Consider the following 18,105-nt stretch of genomic DNA (forward strand, 5'->3'; position numbering starts at 1 on the left):
TACCTCCCTCACAAAATGAGTAGATAGCTAAGAAACATGTTAGGGTCCCTGGATTGCTGAAAAAGTTTCACTCAAAGTATCCTAACAAAGCGAACTAACTATGATGTTCATCTTTCTGTTCTCTCTTACAGGTAATCCCCTCATTTTTTTGAAGGGAGGCAGTATGTCAGATCCCTATAATGATACTGCCATTCAAGTGGGGAGGGGACCCCGGATTCTTTTTTTATTTATTTATGTATTTTATTATTTATTTAACCATTTTCTTCACTTTACATCACAATTTCCATCTTTACAACACTCCTGTATTCATATTAATATACTATTATGAATACAATATGTAGTTGTTATTCTGAATATTTTTTTACATTCTACATTTTATAACATTCTACTGTGATACTATATATTCTTCATCTATTTTTATCTTTATACTTACTACTATTTTCTAATTCATTAATCATCTTTTCTTGTTAATTTCCTAATCTTTGCATCTACTATCTAACCAGTTATATCATACATTCCAAATCAAATAATCCATTTCTCCTGATATATTTCCATTTTTCCAATTTTGCGCAAAAACGATTCTAGCTGCTGTTATTACATGTAATATTAAATATTGATTTTTTATTATAGTTCCTTATTAATATGCCTAATAAGAATATCTCTGGTTTTAGCTCTTATTTGTTGTTTTACTATTTCTTCTAGCCACTTTCTTATCCTTATCCAGTATTTTTTTGCTATTGGGAAAGCACCACATATGATAGTATGTTTCCTGCGACTGTTTACATTTCCAACAGTCCAGTGATCTGTTTGGAAACATTGTTGCTTATCTGGCTGGAAATAGATGCCATCTATAGCAGTGGTCACCAACTGGTGGTCTGTGAAAAAATGTTGGTGATCCGTGGCACACCTGGGTGGAGGAGCTGCTCCGGGATGAGCAATGGCCAGTCCTGTGACTAGAGTTCTGGAATATGGGACTGGTCTGGCAGCTCGTGGTGGGGCTGTAAATCTCCTCTGTAGAGAGAGGTTCGTGCAACTTGCAACTTCACAGTGTAGCCCTCACCGACCGAATGAGGTAATGGTGAAAGGTGTGGTGGTGGTGGTGCAGTCAGGCGAAGGAATTGGTAGCGAGAACCCCAGGCTGTTTCTTCCCCCTGCTGTAGCTTCCTGTCAGCTGAATCCAGCAGTGGCTGTCCCCGCCCCTTGCCCTCCCTTCCCAGTCACTCCTTGCCTGGCAAGGGAAGGAAGGGCGAGCGGGAGCAAAGCTTCGTCTCTTTCTGGCTCTCACGTGCGTTTCTTCTGGCCCTTGTTGGTGCTCCGTACACCTCGGTCTCTCGGGGAGACACTTGACTTCCTCTCAGCCCCAAGACACTGGCTGGCCCATGAGATAAGGAAGAGAGAGAGAGAGAGAAAGAATCAGAGAGAAGGAAAGAGCAGGGATGAGAGAGACAGAAAGAAAGAGGCAGCAAGAGAATGAAAGAGAGAGAGAGAATGAGAAACAGTGGGAGAGAGAGAGAAAGAAAGCGGGGGAGAGAGATGAGAGAGAGAAAGAGGGGGAAGTAAGATGAGAAAGAGAGGGGGGAGAGAGAATGAGAGAGAATGAGAGAGAGAGAGGGAATGAGAGTGTTGGAGAGAGAGAGAGAAAGAAAGAGGGAGGGAGAGAGATGAGAGAGAGAAAGAGAAAGAGGGGGAAGAGAGATGTGACAGAAAGAAAGAGGGGGAGAGAGAAAGAGAGAATGAAAGAGAAAGAGATAGAATGAAAGAAAGAGAGAATGAGAATGAAAGAGAATCAGAGAGAAAATGAGAGAGAATTGGAATGAGACAGACAGAGAAAGAGAGAATGAGAGAATGAAAGAGAGAGAAAGAGAGAGAATGAAAGAGAGAGAAAAAGAAAGCAACAAAGGGAATGAGAGACAGAGACAGAGAATGAAAGAAAGAAAGAGAGAGAATGAGAGAGAGAAAGAGAGAGAGAAAGAGACAGAATAAAAGACGGAATCAGAGAGAATGAGAAAGAATGAGTGGGAGAGGGGGAGAGAGAGAAAGAGTGGGGGAGAGAGAGAAAGAGAGAGGGACAGAGAGAGAAAGAGGAGGGAGAGTGCCTGAAGGACCCCATCTCATCACTGGGAGTCCAGGCGCTTCAGCAAGCGGTGCGCTGGATTTGTATTAGTGGTTTGCGGGATTTAAAATTATGAACTTCTTGGTCTCTGAGGTCCAAAAGGGGAACTCTGATTTATAGAACATTTTGTACAGGTTTTCTCTATATGCTGCTGACATTGTCAATTTATTTTTTCCCCCCACAATTTTTCCCAGTTTTCCAGTTCTATAGTATAGCCAAAAATTTTTGCCCAGGTTATCATTGTTTCTTTTACTGTTTCTTCTTCCATTTTGAACCTAAATAAGTAGCTGCATAGTTTTTATCAATTTTTCCTCCATCCCCTTGTCCAGTTCTTGTGGTTCCTTTTAGAACCCATAGTTTTCTGCATCTTTCTTGTACCTCGTCAGGATCTGTATGTAAGGCCATCAATCTAAATCAGTTCCCTCGTTCTTGAATTCTTGTTTCGTTTTTAGCTTCCCTTGTTCATTTAATATATCTTTATACCTTGATATTTTATCTAGATCCAGCACATTCGGGTATATTAATGCTTCCATCGTTGATAACCAGACCGATATTTTGTTGTAGTGGTTCTGTATGATTCTTTCCCAAATTACTATCAGAGCATTTCTAATTTGGTGTCTTTGGAAATAACTGTTTGTTTTGCTTTTGCCATCTCATATAAATGCGTGCCAGCTCAATTGTAGATCGTGTCCCTCTATTGTCAAGATCCTTTTGTTTTTTAAATTTATCCACTCTTTTACCCATGTGAGAGCTGCAGCTTGGTAGTACAGCTCCCACTCTGGTAGCCCAAAGGCTTTTTTATTTCTACTGTCTTGTAACAGTTTTAATTTTTGTTTTCTTCCACAGCCAAATAAATGTTGTTACTAGTTTGTTTAACTCGTCAAAAAATTTCTTTTCTAGTTTTATCGGTATTACTTGAAATAGTAATAAAATTTTCATTTTAATTGTGGCAATTCTTCCGGTTAATAAGAGTTGTAGCTTTTTCCAGTTGCCCAAATTTATTTTTATTTGCTGTATTAGGTAAAGGTAAAAGTTCCCCTCGCACATACGTGCTAGTCGTTGCTGACTCTAGGGGGCGGTGCTCATCTCCGTTTCAAAGCCGAAGAGCCAGCGCTGTCCGAAGACATTTCCGTGGTCATGTGGCCGGCATGACTCAACGCCAAAGGCGCACGGAACGCTGTAACCTTCCCACAAAGGTGGTCCCTATTTTTTTCTACTTGCATTTTTACGTGCTTTCGAAACTGCTAGGTTGGCAAAAGCTGGGACAAGTAACGGGAACTCACCCCATTACACGGCAGCATTAGGGATTCGAACAGCCGAGCTGCCAACCTTTCAATCAACAAGCTCAAAGTCATAGCCCTTGAGCCACCGCGTCCCTACTATTTGCTGTATAATTATTATAATTATCTTCTTTAATCGATGAGCATTTTGCTGTTAGCCAGATTCCCAAATATTTGACTTTTTTAGTCATCTACATATCCATTTTTCCTTCCAATTCATTTTCTGTTTGTTAGTATGATTTTTTGATTATTATCTTTGTCTTATCCTTATTTAAGTCCTGCCACTGTACCAGAAAATTATTCTATTTTCTGAACTAGTTTGGGTCCTGTTTCCAATGGTTCCTCTAGGATAAATACCAAATCGTCAGCAAATGCTTGCACTTTATATTGTTCATTTTTTATTTTCAGGCCTTTTATTTCTTGGTCTTGATTAATCTTCCCAAGTAACACTTCTAAAGTTAAGATAAGTAACAAAGGTGATAGGGGACATCCTTGTCTTTAGTTATGTTAAATTTTACTGTTAGTTCTCCGTTTATTATCGCCTTTGCCATTTGGTTAGAACCGTGATGGAGAACCTATGGCACGCGTGCCACAGGTGGCACATGGAGCCATATCAGTGGGCATGCGAGCGTTGCCTTAGTTGAGCTCCAGTGCACATGTGCATGCCAGCCAGCTGATTTTTGGGCCCACTGGAAGTCAGGAAACAGATCGTTTCCAGCCTCAGAAGGGTGGGAAGGCTGTTTTTGCCCTCCTTAGACTCCTAGAAAGCCTCTGGAGCAGGGTTGAAATGTTCCCGGTTCAGACCGGATCGCCCAATCCTGTAGCGATGGCTGCGGGTGGTTCAGAGAACCAGTAGCAAAAATCCCTGCCCCCCCCCACCCCAGCTGACCCGCGCGATCATCACAGGTTTTTTTTTTACTTTTAAAACCATTTTTTCTTCAGTTGAAAAATGCTTTTAAAATAACAAAAAAGCCTTTGATGATCACGTAGCTCAGCTGGCATCGTCAGAACCTTTTAAAAGCATTTTTTTCTACAGCCTCTTCGGCTGAAGAGGTTGTAAAAAAAAGCTTTTAAAAGGCTCCCCTGGCAATCCCAGCTGAGTTGCCCGATCGCCAGAACCTTTTAAAAGCATGTTTTCTACAAGCTCTTCAGCCAAACAGGTTGTAAAAAAATGCTTTTAAAAGGTTGTGGCGATCAGGCAACTCAGCTGGGATCGCCAGGGGAGCTTTTTAAAAGCTTTTTTTCCTCTGGTGATCCCAGCTGAGTTGCTTGATCATCACAGGCTTTTAAAAGCATTTTTTACAACCTCTTCGGCCGAAGAAGTTGTAGAAAAAATGTTTTTAAAAAGTTCTGGCAATTATTTATTTATTAATTAAATTTTTATACCGCCCTTCTCCCGAAGGACTCAGGGCGGTGTACAGCCAATTATAAAAACAATAACAATATACAATTTAAAACAAAGAATTAAAAAACATATTCTATAGTCGGCCGAAATTTAAAATAATTAAATTTAAAAACCCTTAAAATTCATAAAAAATTCAACCCCAGTTAAAAGTAATATTTAAAAATTTAAGCCAGTCCCGCTTGAATAAATAAATGCGTTTTCAGCTCGCGGCGGAAGGTCCGAAGGTCAGGCAATTGACGCAAGCCAGGGGGGAGTTCGTTCAAGGTAGAGCCCCACAGAAGGATCTTCCCCTGGGGGCCGCCAGCCGACATTGCTTGGCGGACAGCACCCTGAGAAGTCCCTCTCTGTGCGAGCGTACGGGTTGGTGGGAGGCATGAGGTAACAGCAGGTGGTTCCGTAAGTACCCGGGCCCTAAGCCATGGAGCGCTTTGAAGGTAGTAACCAGAACCTTAAAGCGCACCCGAAAGACCACAGGTAGACTTCTGAGTTTTTTTTATGCAGAAGAGGTTTTTCTGGAACCTTGACACTCCCCAGTAACCTGTCCACGTCCTCGAGAGCCACAGAATCAAACTCATCCCAAACAATCTCAACAAGATGCGTCTCCGTCCTCTCACTCAAATCATCGCAATTTTGGTCCAAACTATCCCGAAGCTAAACGATTTTATCGTATAGATAACCACTAAACTCCTCGGCACGTCCCTGCCAGGGGTCATCCTGCCCCTCCTGATGAAGGAGGGAGCGGGTCACCCGAAACAGGGCGGCCAGGCAGTTATCTGCCGACGCAATGAGGGTGGAAACGTAAGAACGTTTTGCCTCCCTCAGTGCCACTAGGTAGGTCTTAGAATAAGACCTAACTAGTGTTCGGTCAGCTTCAGAACGGCTAGACCTCCAGGTGCTCTCTAGGCGTCTTCTCCGGCGTTTCATCTCCCTCAGCTCCTCGGAAAACCAAGGAGCCAATTGAGATCTACGCCGGGTCAGAGGCCACAAAGGCACAACACGGTCCCAGGCCACAACTAGTTCTTCAGCCGTGCCGTGGGCCAGATCCTCAGGGAACGGCCCAAGCTCCGTCAGGAACCTCTCAGGGTCCATCAGGCGCCTGGGACGGAACCAACGTATTGGTTCCGTCTCCCTGCGGTGGTGGGCGGCAGTCCGAAAGTCCAGGCGAAGGAGAAAATGATCTGACCATGACACAGGTTCTGTTACTAAATCTCTAATTCCAGATCATTTAACCACTGTCCAGAGATATAAATCAGGTCCAGTGTGCCTCCCCCACTGTGTGTAGGGCCATCAGTTATTTGAATCAGGTCCAAGGCCGTCATGGAGGCCTGGAACTCCCGCGCCGCCGTCGATGACAAGCCGGCCGATGGAAATCCCCCATGACCATGAGTCTGGGGATCTCAACCGCCACTCCGGCAAGCACCTCCAACAACTCGGGTAGGGCTGTAGTCACTCAGCAAGGAGCCAGGTACGTGATCAATAGACCCATCTGATTCCTATGGCCCCACTTCACAAGGAGGGATTCATAACCGGCTATCTGAGGCACAATGGACTCCCTCGGCTCTAGACTTTTCCTAATCACAGCCGCCACCCCTCCACCCCTACCTTGGGCCCTCGATTGATGGAATGCTCGGATACCCAGAGGGCACAGTTCAACCAGGGGTACACCCCCTTCTGTGCCCAACCAGGTCTCCCTAATGCCCATAAAGTCCGCGGACTCCCCCTGAATAAGGTCGCAGATCAGGGGGGCCTTATTGACCACGGACCGGGCATTGCACAACATCAACCGAAGGCCCAAGCTCTGAGGGTCTTGGCCATCCGGGGAACGGGTAAGGACTGAGGGGCCGGAGCGCGTGATCGCTTTTAAACAGCGTGCACGTGCTCCCAGAGAACGATACGGCCCCTCGCTTCCGCCGTATCTGCCTCTCCCACTTACCGTACAGATGGAACGACCCTCTACACCAGGAACACCCCCCTCCCCCCCCGCCTTCGGACCAGATAGAGTGACGCCGCGAGCAAGCGCAGGGACTGGACATTCCCTCCCCGACGGGTTTCTCCCCCCACCCGTCTCTTCCCTCCCCCCCTTAAAAAACCCTTCTTTTAAAACCTATTTAAAAACCCCCAAAGGTTCTTCTTCGACGCATGCCACCTCTCTGGATCCCAAGACTCTTCATTAAGGCAGGCCCTCGATAGTACAGAGGGCCATTCCTGCGAGGCGGGAGAACCTCGCAGTTGTAAAAGTTCGAGAGGTGAATATTTCATGGAAAATTAAAAATAACAGCAGAAAAAGGGCCATCCCTAGCCGGCATAAATATTACAGTTAGTCATAAACCATCCCCACCGTCTGCTTATACTGTCAAGCTCGATAATGCTTGATCATCACAGGCTTTTAAAAGCATTTTTTTACAACCTCTTCGGCCGAAGAGGTTGTAGAAAAAATGCTTTTAAAAATAATTTTAAAAAAGTTGGCTACACCCACCCAATCATATTACCCACCACCACCAAGCCACGCCTACAGAACCAGTAGTAACAAATTTTACATTTCCCCCCTGCTCTGGAGCCTAGGGAGGATGAAAAACTGGCCTACTGGGCCCACCGTACCAAAAGTGGGGGGAGCAGGGCACATTGAATTATGGGTGTGGGCACGTGCGCTTGTGACCCCCCACCCCCTGCACTCCCCCCGCTTTTGCACGCAACTGCAAAAAGGTTAGCCATCACTGGGTTAGAATATATTGTTTGAACCATCCTAACAAATTTCTCCCTGAAGTTCATATTTTTTAATTGTAAAATCATAAACTGCCAGCTCGGATTGTCGAATGCCTTTTGTGCGTCCAGAAAGATCAGTGCTAATTGTTTCCCGGGGTGTGTTTCATAATATTCCAAGACATTCATAATAATTCTCATATTGTTTTTCAACTGTCTTTTTAGTAAAAACCCATTCTATTTATTCCCTACTCTCCTGATCCTCCTCTGTCATAAAATGATTTTCAAAAACTTTGTGTGCTTTGTCTAGGGAGTCAGTCCTAAATTTCTTGTCCTGCCATGTAATCATGATTCCTTCTGGAATTAACCATCTCAATATAACATTATATTTTATCAATTGCATGGTTATATTGTCTCCTCAGTTCCCTGACTCTCCTACCTACCTGCTTTAGTGCCTGGATTTCTCTCCCTTTGTATATCATGGTTCATTCCTTGTTCTTTTATATATTTCATCTCTTAATGTCTTTTTGGTGAATCTCACGTGCAGCTCTCTTGGCAGTTTGTGTCATCTTGAGTAATTTGTGTGTATTCTGTACATTTCATCAATGTCTCCTTATGTCATGTTTATTTTTCTGTAATGTGTCTGTTAGCAGGTCTGTCATCCCCCTAACCAGGTCTTTCTCCTTATCATCTACTATGTTCTGGAACCTCAGGAAAAAAGTTGCCTTTTCCATTTCTAATAAGACAATTGTCTCTTCCAGATCCCTATTGGCCAAGCTGAATTTTTGTTCCATTTCTTCCATCTTTTTTCTGTTTGTTCCATTTTTATTTCCACCGTATGTATTCTCTGTTCATTCTCAGTTATTGTTTGTTGAATGATTTCTATTTTATCGTCCATTTTTCGAATATCACTTTTCATTTCTCCCATCTCATTTTTTATTTCCTCATGGTTTCTCACCATCAACTCCTTTGTCATAGTTTCCTGTATCATGAGTAGCATTGCCTGTATATTCTGCATGTCCTTCATGGAATTTGATCTCTCCATACCAAGCATATTGTCTATTGAACGCTGACTTGACAGGGATGATGTTGTGGATGCTAGGTTCGATGCTGTTTTCTTTCCTATTTTTATAATGGTTGTACTTATCATCTTCAGAACTTGAAAGTTTTTCCAAAATTAATAATGCTTAATACCTCCCTTCTAGGTCTTCCCACTTTCTCTGTTGTAGTTTCTCCACACCTTGTTATTGTATTATTAAGTAATAATAATGTAGTAATAATGTGAGGATATAGCTATAAATTAATATAAATATGAGTTCCTATGAATCTCTATATAACTAAACAAATATAATATGCTATAGGTAGTATAAATACTATACTATACTATACTATAATGTAGATATAATACAATATAGTGTCATCATATATAAAATAAACGGCATCTATCAAATATTTTAAGTACTTGTTATTTGATATTTCTAATTAAAGGTTAGTATCTTGTGTAAAGTTTTTTTATTTTTTTACCCACAAACAAGAATACACAATGCATCTTTTCTGAACAGAATATCGGCCAGGTACATGTTCATACCAAATTTAGTTCTTCTCCAACACATCTTACATGCTTTCATCAATATATTTTCTCCTATTTTTATTTTCCTTTTTACATTTCTCTTTGTAAATCTAATCTTACCCTTCACCCCCAATTTTATTCTTTTATAAAAAAATTCCCTCTTTCCCCTCTTGTTTCTACTCCCATTTATATTAAACCTTTATATTCCCATTTAATAGTTGTATTCTTTTATATCTTCTACTTATCCAACATCAATATCAATCATATATTTACATTTCAGTGACAATTCATAGATTGTTAACCATAATCAAAAAAAAAAAGAAAAAGAAAAAACAAGAAAAACTCAATTTTTCTTCATAATGTCATTACTAAATATCATCAATAAATCCATAACCTTCAAACATTTTCTCTCATTTTAAACTCCATTCTCAATATTTAAATCATTTAATATATTGCCAACTCTTTTTTGTGCTTTGAATTCCATTGATACTTCAACCAATATATATTTCAATCCTTTTTTATTTTCCTCCTTTTTCTTTTCCTCCTCTTTTTTCTTTTTTTCTCTTAAAATTCTCTACTCTCTTTGCTTGACCTGTATTTCCATCAACTTTTCTTCTCCCCACTTCCCCCATTTTTATCTTTCCTCTATTTATCCCAAAATGATCCTTTAACTTTGTATTTCTTTTCTTCCCTTCTTTCTCTTCTTGTCTCTTCCTTTCCCCCCTTATTTTTGTTTGTCCCCCTTGTTTGCAATATTTTGCCATTTAATCTCCTTATTCGTCTTTTAAAAATTTCTCTTTTTTGTCACTGTCAATCCCAATGTAATCTTCCAAATTCTTAGTGCTTTTCCGTTCTTATTTCCCCCTCCTTATTAGTCCCTTCATCTCTCCCCATATAGTCAATTAATGTTTCACCATCATTTAATATTTCACAATCAATATTTTTTCCTTTGTCTTCCAAAGCCCTCTCTTGCTTCATGGTTTCTTTGTTTTCTGTAAGAGCCCATGCAGCTCCTATTTCTTCTGGTTTCAATTGTCCATATAGTCTTGTAATTATTTCTTTTATTTCCCACCTTAAAATCATATGCATCTTTTTCATCATTTTGATTATTTCCTCCGCCATTCTATATTTTCATGGTTGTATTTATTATTTGTTGTCAGAGTCAAACAGCTTGCAGGCATAAAATCCTCCCTTAAAATTTTCACCAGCCTTATCGCTTCAACAAAAAAATTTTCCACAGCAGATGTTAGTCAGTGTAGTTTTCCCTTCTGCCTGAGGGTGTCTCTTTCCAATTTACAGTAGGTTAGTATCTTATCAGATCTTTTAAATATACAAATGCCTTTAATTTAATGTCTTCGATATAGTTTGTGTGTGTTTGCTATGCGTGTGTATATATATTCAATCTTCTTTCTTTAATGTTGTTCATATTTCATAGTTCATATGGTATTTGTCTCCTTTATTATAGTTTTTTTGTACTTTTCCAAGTTATAAATTAAAACATTTTTAATCCTTCTGTGCCCCTAATCTCACCGATTCCACAACAGTGTCCAGTATATCTTTCCAAATTTGTCCAAAAGTTGTCTCTTTTTTCTTTTTAAAGTCCACAGGTCCTCACAAACAGCCTTCCTTAGTTATTAACAGTGTTGCATCAGTCACTTTGCTTTAATCCAATATTTCTTCTTGTCCCAGGATGGCATTCTTATTCTTTTTAATACTGTCACTGGGAGAATTTCTTTCAAAGTTTTATAATCAAAGTTTTATAGTCAATCACAGTCAATATAACTAAAATGTGGCAATTGATATATTTCTTAGAGATTAGTCCAGAGTTCCTCCTCTCTCTTCTGTGCTCTTCTCAAAATCTGTCAAAATCTGTCAAATTATCCAGCTGCTTAAGCACCGCTATTTCTTGGGGTGGAAATCCTGCCCTGCTTTTTGAAAAATCTTTTGCAAAGTCTTAGGTTTATAACGCCTCACCAGTACTGTCACATTGTTTTTCCAATTTCTCTTCCTAATTCTCATCTGGCTGTCACAACTCTGAATCCGCCATTTTTGGCCAACTTCTCTCTCGCCAGTATCAAGGGGTTTTCTCTTTGTCCTAGCGGGAGATCACCCTTCTCCTCATCATCTCCAGAGCTTCCTCTCTATCTTGCTGATCCTTCCAAGATTGGCACTGCTCTTTTAGGGTCTCCAATCTGGAAAAATTGGGCAAGGGAAATGGAGCCCTGTTTCCCTGCTCCGCTTCATCGTGACATCACCACCAGAAGTCAGGGACCCCGGATTCTTGTACTCACTTATTGCTCTCATCCTGTTTCCTATGTATCCTGTAATTCCCTAGTTTTTAACTTTTAGCCAGTCACCTGTTCTGCCCTGTGCTTTGATTTACCTTGTGGGGGTGTACAAGGGGGGAGGGCCATCTGTTTTCTCTCAGTTTGGAAGCCCCACAGAAGAAATGCATGGGAATGACTCCTTAGCTCTTTTTCGGGCCAACCGTTTCCACAACATCTTCACACTTGTGGATTGGCTCATTCAACATTAAACTGAGAGGAGGGGGTTCTAACCACTTTATCCTAATGGAATTGCCTGGGGGAACTCAGACCCTGTTTTGCATTGTCTTGCATTCACTTCCTTTCAATAAAAGTTTCCTTTTGAAATGCTAACATTTCGAGAGTCTATGCTTTTTTGAACAGGAGAGAGAGGCAGGGCCTTACATAAAAGCTACTAATAACATAATAACCGGAAGATAATTCCGTATACAATGTAGCCAGAAAGTTATGTATAGTCATAGCAACACAATTCTGTACACGGTTGACATTTGTATGCTATTAATCTCCCAAACATTTTATCACTCAAAGTTCAATGGTAAACTCTATTGCTATCTGAACTCTGCATTTTGTGTCAGCACAGTTTGGACCAATAACATCGGTGGTAGTCAACCTGGTCCCTACCGCCCACTAGTGGGCATTCCAGCTTTCATGGTGGGCGGTAGGGGTTTTGTCTGATACTGAAGCACTTTCCTTTTTTAAAAATTTAATTGACTTTTTAAAAAAATTTCATAGCATTATTTAAAAACATTTTCATTAGGTTTTCATAAAATTCCCCGTGACAATTTACATTTCTGAAAATATACTATTTGTATTGCCTGCGCATAAGTTTAGTTCACGTTACGTAAGTGAAACTAAATGGTGCTATAGTGCGACCGCAAACAAAACAGCCTCGTCCCAGAATAACTTGCACATCTCCCCCCACACCACCCAGCTGTAACAGATAAGCAAAGCTGGTAGCCGGTGCCCCCCCCCAAACCCAATCCACGATGTGCGAGAGGCATGCGCAGACGACGATACATGGTGCATTACTGTGGAACTGGTGGGTGGTTAGAAAATTTTACTACTAACAGAGATACAAAAGTGGGTGGTAGGTATAAAAAGGTTGACTACCCCTGAATAACATCAATCCTGAGTTATCTCAGTGTTCAATTAGCAATTAAGGTTTCAATACAATCATCAGCTTTGCTATCTGGAATTCTTTGAAGAATTAGATTGTTTAGAATTAGAATAGATTGTGTGGAATTTTAGAAGACCTTATAAGCAAACTAGGTTAATAGATTCCCTGTCCCTGTCAGGGTTCAAAGTAACACCCCCAATAAAATCAAACTCCGAGTCTTGAATTTCCTCAGAGCTAATTTTTATTAGAGATGTCATATTGGCACATCTGGGAAAACCTGAATCTGAGAGCTTCTGGGTTTTCCTCACCCAAAAGGAAGTTCAAGTCCTTGCCCATCACCCACATGTCCATCACACAAACCAATCAGGTACCCTCCTGAACAGAAAATACCTATCCAGTCTTTTCAGCACAGCTGCAGGGCAAAGCGGCCTTGACTTTCTGGAAAGAATGTTATTTTGACTACATATCATCTTCACTCCATACAATTCCCCCTCCCATTTTCCCACAGTATAATTTGTGGCAGGCCTGAAGGCTCAAAGGCAAAAGATGGCTTCCAGGTCTGACAGTCCCAGTGGACTGATTATCAAGCCCTGTTCTATTTCTCTCTAGTAAATGTTTGGACCATAACAATAGGACAAAAACAGAATTTTCTATTATTTACCATTTTTCTGTTTTCACTCAAATACCACGTACTGCAATATTGTGACAGTGCCAGAGTGTTCATTACATTTACATCAGTCATGCAATCATAAATCTGCTTTTGATATTACTAAGTAAATAGAGGTACTAAGGATTCTTATCTGCAGATTTCAATAGTAGATTTGAAAGATTATTGAATAAAGATTATTGAACAGTGGAAGAAATGTACCAAAAAGAGCACTGTCTGATCCAACATTAGATGCAAACAATTGAATCCAAGGCTCAACTTGAGAAGTGTCCCAGTGAGGAAGGTAAGATTGTAGTAGACCAGAATAACTGAACTTCGTCAACCTGGTACCATCCTAATGATTACTACAGATTTCCACAGAATCCTAATGAATAACATCTGTAAGAATATGACTATTGATTCACTTGTTCATTATCTGCTAAAGTCTACAAAAATACCATCACTGATCACCTCAATTAGTTGGCATTTTGGTGCATTATGCTACAATAATTCTATTGCTACTTTATTGTTAGAGATATTTCACAAGATATGCATTGTGCTGTTTAAAAAAATGTCTCAACCCCACCCCCTCGTCACACATATAAAATCTTATACATGTGGTAATATAAAATCCACACCCTTCTCTTCTGAGAGCTTTAAGAACATAATAGATTAAATATACCATCCTTAAATACATTTCTCTACTATTAAAAATATTGCAATTATGTTAGGCACTGTTTTGTATCCCAAAAACTTACATAAAGCGGCTAGGAGTAATAATCAGAAGTTTTAATGCTATCTGTAGCACATGAATTGGAGTGGCTTTGTCTATTTTAAACCAATTATTGCACACACTGATAGAAAGATCACTGCTGTGATAGAATAGATAAAGTATACTTTTGCTTTTCTTTTTATTAGGTGAGGATGATCTACTAAGTCCTCCCCGGGCCACAACCACAGGGTTAGAAGAGGTCATGGAACAGCTTAACAATTCCTTCCCAAGTACAAGAGGTAAGGATCATTATTCAGTAGAGCATGATGCAAGTACCAGTATATTACAGACAGTGGATCTTTCTTTCAAATTGATATTATACTCAGAAATGCATAAGTAAAAGATGCAAGTCTAAAAGAGAAGACCACAATTTTACCTTCATAAATACTATGATTAGCTGGAAATAATTATAAAATGTGTAGTGTAGTCTTTGTGTTCTTTTAATCTTTTGCGTTTAATAAATTTAGGTACAATAATAAATTAATATGTGAATTACATGATGCAAAAGTTAAAATATATTACTTATATATTTGGTAGAAAGGAAGTTGTTCTTTGAAAGATTAGAAAATTCTCACCACCACCACTTCAGTTAGCTGAAGCTAATAGTTTCAATAAATAACAATTGTTCCACTTCATGTTTTTCTGTCACATCAGTATGATACTCTGTCCATGAATAAAACGATTGCTATATAGTAACCATATACAAATACATACAGACATATAATATACAATTTCTGTATACATACTCTTTCTTGTGCAGCTCAGAGCATATTCATAGCGACTGCTACTCCTTTTCACAGTTTTATGATAACTCATAGTTCTCAAAGCAAAAGGTTTGATATTTGAAAATAAAAATACTAAATACAATATAGTGGTTTATGAACATTTTTAAGCTGATAGGTTAGAGCAAATTACTTTATATTTTAAGACAGTTTGTTTAGCTTTTGGGACTTTTTGTGTATATTCAATATGGATCTTCCTCATAAATATTAATTTGAAAGCATATTTTTATTGTTATAAATTACATGCACAATTTATATTACAGTAAGCTGGGATGAATTCACCATATATTGGCCCTAATCCAAAGTAATTTTGAAATAAATGACATAATTTAACCAGGCATATATTCCCCAATGATTATAATAATTCTCTTTAATTAAATTTGGTGTTCAGTAGAAGCTGAGTATATTCCCTTATGTCTTTTTAATGAAACGGGTACTTGCATTCTCAGGAAAAAAATTATTTGGATTAATTAAACAGCTTGTGATCTTTATAAACACTTGCAATTTATATATTTACATTTTATATGTTATTTTTCCAAAATTATTTAAAATAACTTACGTAATTTTGTCCTTATATTTTTCACTGTGTCTTTTTAGTATGAAATAAAGCGCAATATTTATTTGTGGTTTTAAAAATGTAGTTAGGGATAAAACTGATAGAAAGCCAACATTTCCATCACAAATCAGATTAGAACTTATGTACAAATGTTAAGCCAAATATTCATTTTCCATTGCTTCGATATGTTGTTTTGTTGAGTGAAAGGTTATGGATATAAATTCCAGAAATTAGAATATTTAATTGAATGTTGGACAATAAAATTCTTTAATAGAAATATATAACTATATTTTTGTTAGCACTTTGAACTGATTCTCTGTGATCTATCTCTCATTTTTCCCTTTCTTTACACAGTAAATTTATTGTGAACCATGGATTAATACTTTTTAGGATTGTAAGTAATTAAATATTTTAGCATAAAAGTTGTCTTTTAAATCCAAACATATCTTGCAAAATACACTTAGAAAACAATTGTTAGAAAACAATGCATTTTTCTAAGTTGTACAGGATCCATTGATGGTATTGGAATTACATTGTCTTTTCTGATCTGAAGATGTGTATATCCGTCTCCTTATTTCAAAGGCTGACAGTGAAGGAAATGTGTGTATGGGAGGTTTACTTAAAAACAGAATTGTGTGGATTTAAATATTTTGCAGCCTTTTTCAAAAACTGTTGTTTTAAATCTATGTTCGTAATGATAATTGATCTATTTTATGTGTATGTATTTTTTCATTTTCTTTTTGATACATCTAATATAAAGGAAGAAATGGCTCTGGAAAGCCAATGAGTGAGGTTAGTGCATATAATGCCCTAAGAGCTTCTCACTGCTTCATTCTCTTTTTTTGGGAGGTGTGTGTGTGTGTGGGGGGGGCACTTGTGGCACAGCATGTGTATTTTTCAGTACTTGTTATAGATATACTGTAATATGTAATACTTCTCAACTGTCAGTGGATATCAAACTACTAGAAACAGAAGAAATGCATATTTTTTTTATTAGGCTATCTCCAAAAATGGGCACTTCATAAAAGTGAAACTGTTTCTATAAAATTGTTCAAATAAATCTTTCATAGTTAATCATAACTTGATTTGCATTTTGAGACTGTAGCAGGTTTTTACCTTATATAGCTATTTGGTTCTATAGAATTATTTAGTTACGTTCTTTTCAAAGCAAGAGTTGAGAGATATAAACAGCAAAATTCTTCAGCTTGCAAGTTTAATGTTTGTGCCAGCTAAATTGTCACTAATACCCACAGTCTAAATTGTGTCATATTAAAGTATGTGCGAAAACTCAGCTGAATTTTAATCTGGTGAGAATGAAGGTTTATTGTTACAGTCAATGACTAGTTCATAAAGAAAAGATGTAAATGGAAGCAGGTTTTGGATTTTGTTGAATAGCCCACTATAAATCTTGCTTGTTTTTCAATCTAAATATTTCATAGTTACTGTATGGAAGATCATAGGAATTTCAATAATTTGATGTAAGCTCATAGCATTCTTGTTACTAAAATAGTTGATAGTTTACTGATGGCATCTGAATGTTTTCCACCAAATTTGATATTTAAAACATATAGTTTAATAAAGGGAAAGTAAAAAAATGTTAATGTGTCAAAATATAACATAATGGAGAACTGCAATAGCCTTTATTTATTTTATTTTATTTATTTTATTTATTATTTAAATTTATATACCGCCCTATCTCCCAAAGGACTCAAGGCGGTTCACAGGCATATAAAACATCAATATACAAAATTAAAATAATCTTTAAAAAACTTATTCCAATGCCCTATCATTAAAAATAGAAATATAAATATTAAAATCAATTTAAAAACCCCTGTAAAATTTAAAATCTAAGCCAGTCCTGCACAGATGAATAAATGTGTCTTGAGCTCGCGACGGAAGGTTCGAAGGTCCGGAAGTTGACGGAGTCCTAGGGGGAGCTCGTTCCAGAGGGCGGGAGCCCCCACAGAGAAGGCCCTTCCCCTGGGCGTCGCCAGACGACACTGCCTAGCTGACGGCACCCTGAGGAGTCCCTCCCTGTGAGAGCGCACGGGTCGGTGAGAGGTATCTGGTCGCAGTAGGCGGTCCCGTAGATAACCCGGCCCTATGCCATGGAGCGCTTTAAAGGTGGTCACCAAAACCTTGAAGCGCACCCGGAAGGCCACAGGTAGCCAGTGCAGCCTGCGCAGGATGGGTGTTATCACGGGAGCCACGAGGCTCCATCTATCACCCGCGCAGCCGCATTCTGACTAACTGTAGCCTCCGGATGCCCTTCAAGGGAGCCCCATGTAGAGGCGTTGCAGTAATCCAGGCGAGGCGTCACTAGGCGTGAGTGACCGTGCATAGGGCCTCCCGGTCCAGAAAGGCGCAACTGGCGCACCAGGCGAACCTGGTAGAACGCTCTCCTGGAGACGGCCGTCAAATGATCTTCTAGAGACAGCCGCTCATCCAGGAGGGCGCCTAAGTTCGCACCCTCTCCATCGGGGCCAGTGACTCGCCACCGATGGTCAGCCGCGGATTTAGCTGACTGTACCGGGATGCCGCATCCACAGCCACTCTGTCTTGGAGGATTGAGCTTGAGCCTGTTTCTCCCCATCCAGACCCGTCGGCCTCCAGACACCGGGACAGCACTTGATAACCGTTGGGGTGGTCCGGTGTGAAAAGTACAGCTGGGTGTCATCCGCATACAGCTGGTACTTCACACGAAACCACTGATGATCTCACCCAGCGGCTTCATGTAGATAAAGAACAGAAGGCGAGAGAATCGACCCCGCGGCACCCACAAGTGAGGCGCCTCGGGGCCGACCTCTGCCCCCTGTCAACACCGACTGCGACGGTCGGAG

General features: G+C 39.6%; 1 protein-coding gene across 11 annotated transcripts in view; it reads left to right on the forward strand.

Moving 5' to 3' along the window:
• DMD (dystrophin) overlaps window positions 1-18,105 on the forward strand; it is a 1,918,566-nt gene that overhangs the window by 1,888,086 nt on the left and 12,375 nt on the right. For 9 of the 11 annotated variants that reach the window (XM_058186507.1, XM_058186499.1, XM_058186501.1 and 6 more), the window contains one exon: window positions 14,074-14,166. In XM_058186507.1, coding sequence (XP_058042490.1) covers window positions 14,074-14,166 — 93 coding nt within the window. Of the gene's footprint in view, window positions 1-14,073; window positions 14,167-15,619; window positions 15,660-16,025; window positions 16,058-18,105 lie in introns of all 11 variants that reach the window. The other 2 variants (XR_009155503.1, XM_058186500.1) reach the window with 2 other exon arrangements.

This window comes from Ahaetulla prasina, chromosome 5 (assembly GCF_028640845.1).
Source record: "Ahaetulla prasina isolate Xishuangbanna chromosome 5, ASM2864084v1, whole genome shotgun sequence".
Taxonomy (NCBI): domain Eukaryota; kingdom Metazoa; phylum Chordata; class Lepidosauria; order Squamata; family Colubridae; genus Ahaetulla; species Ahaetulla prasina.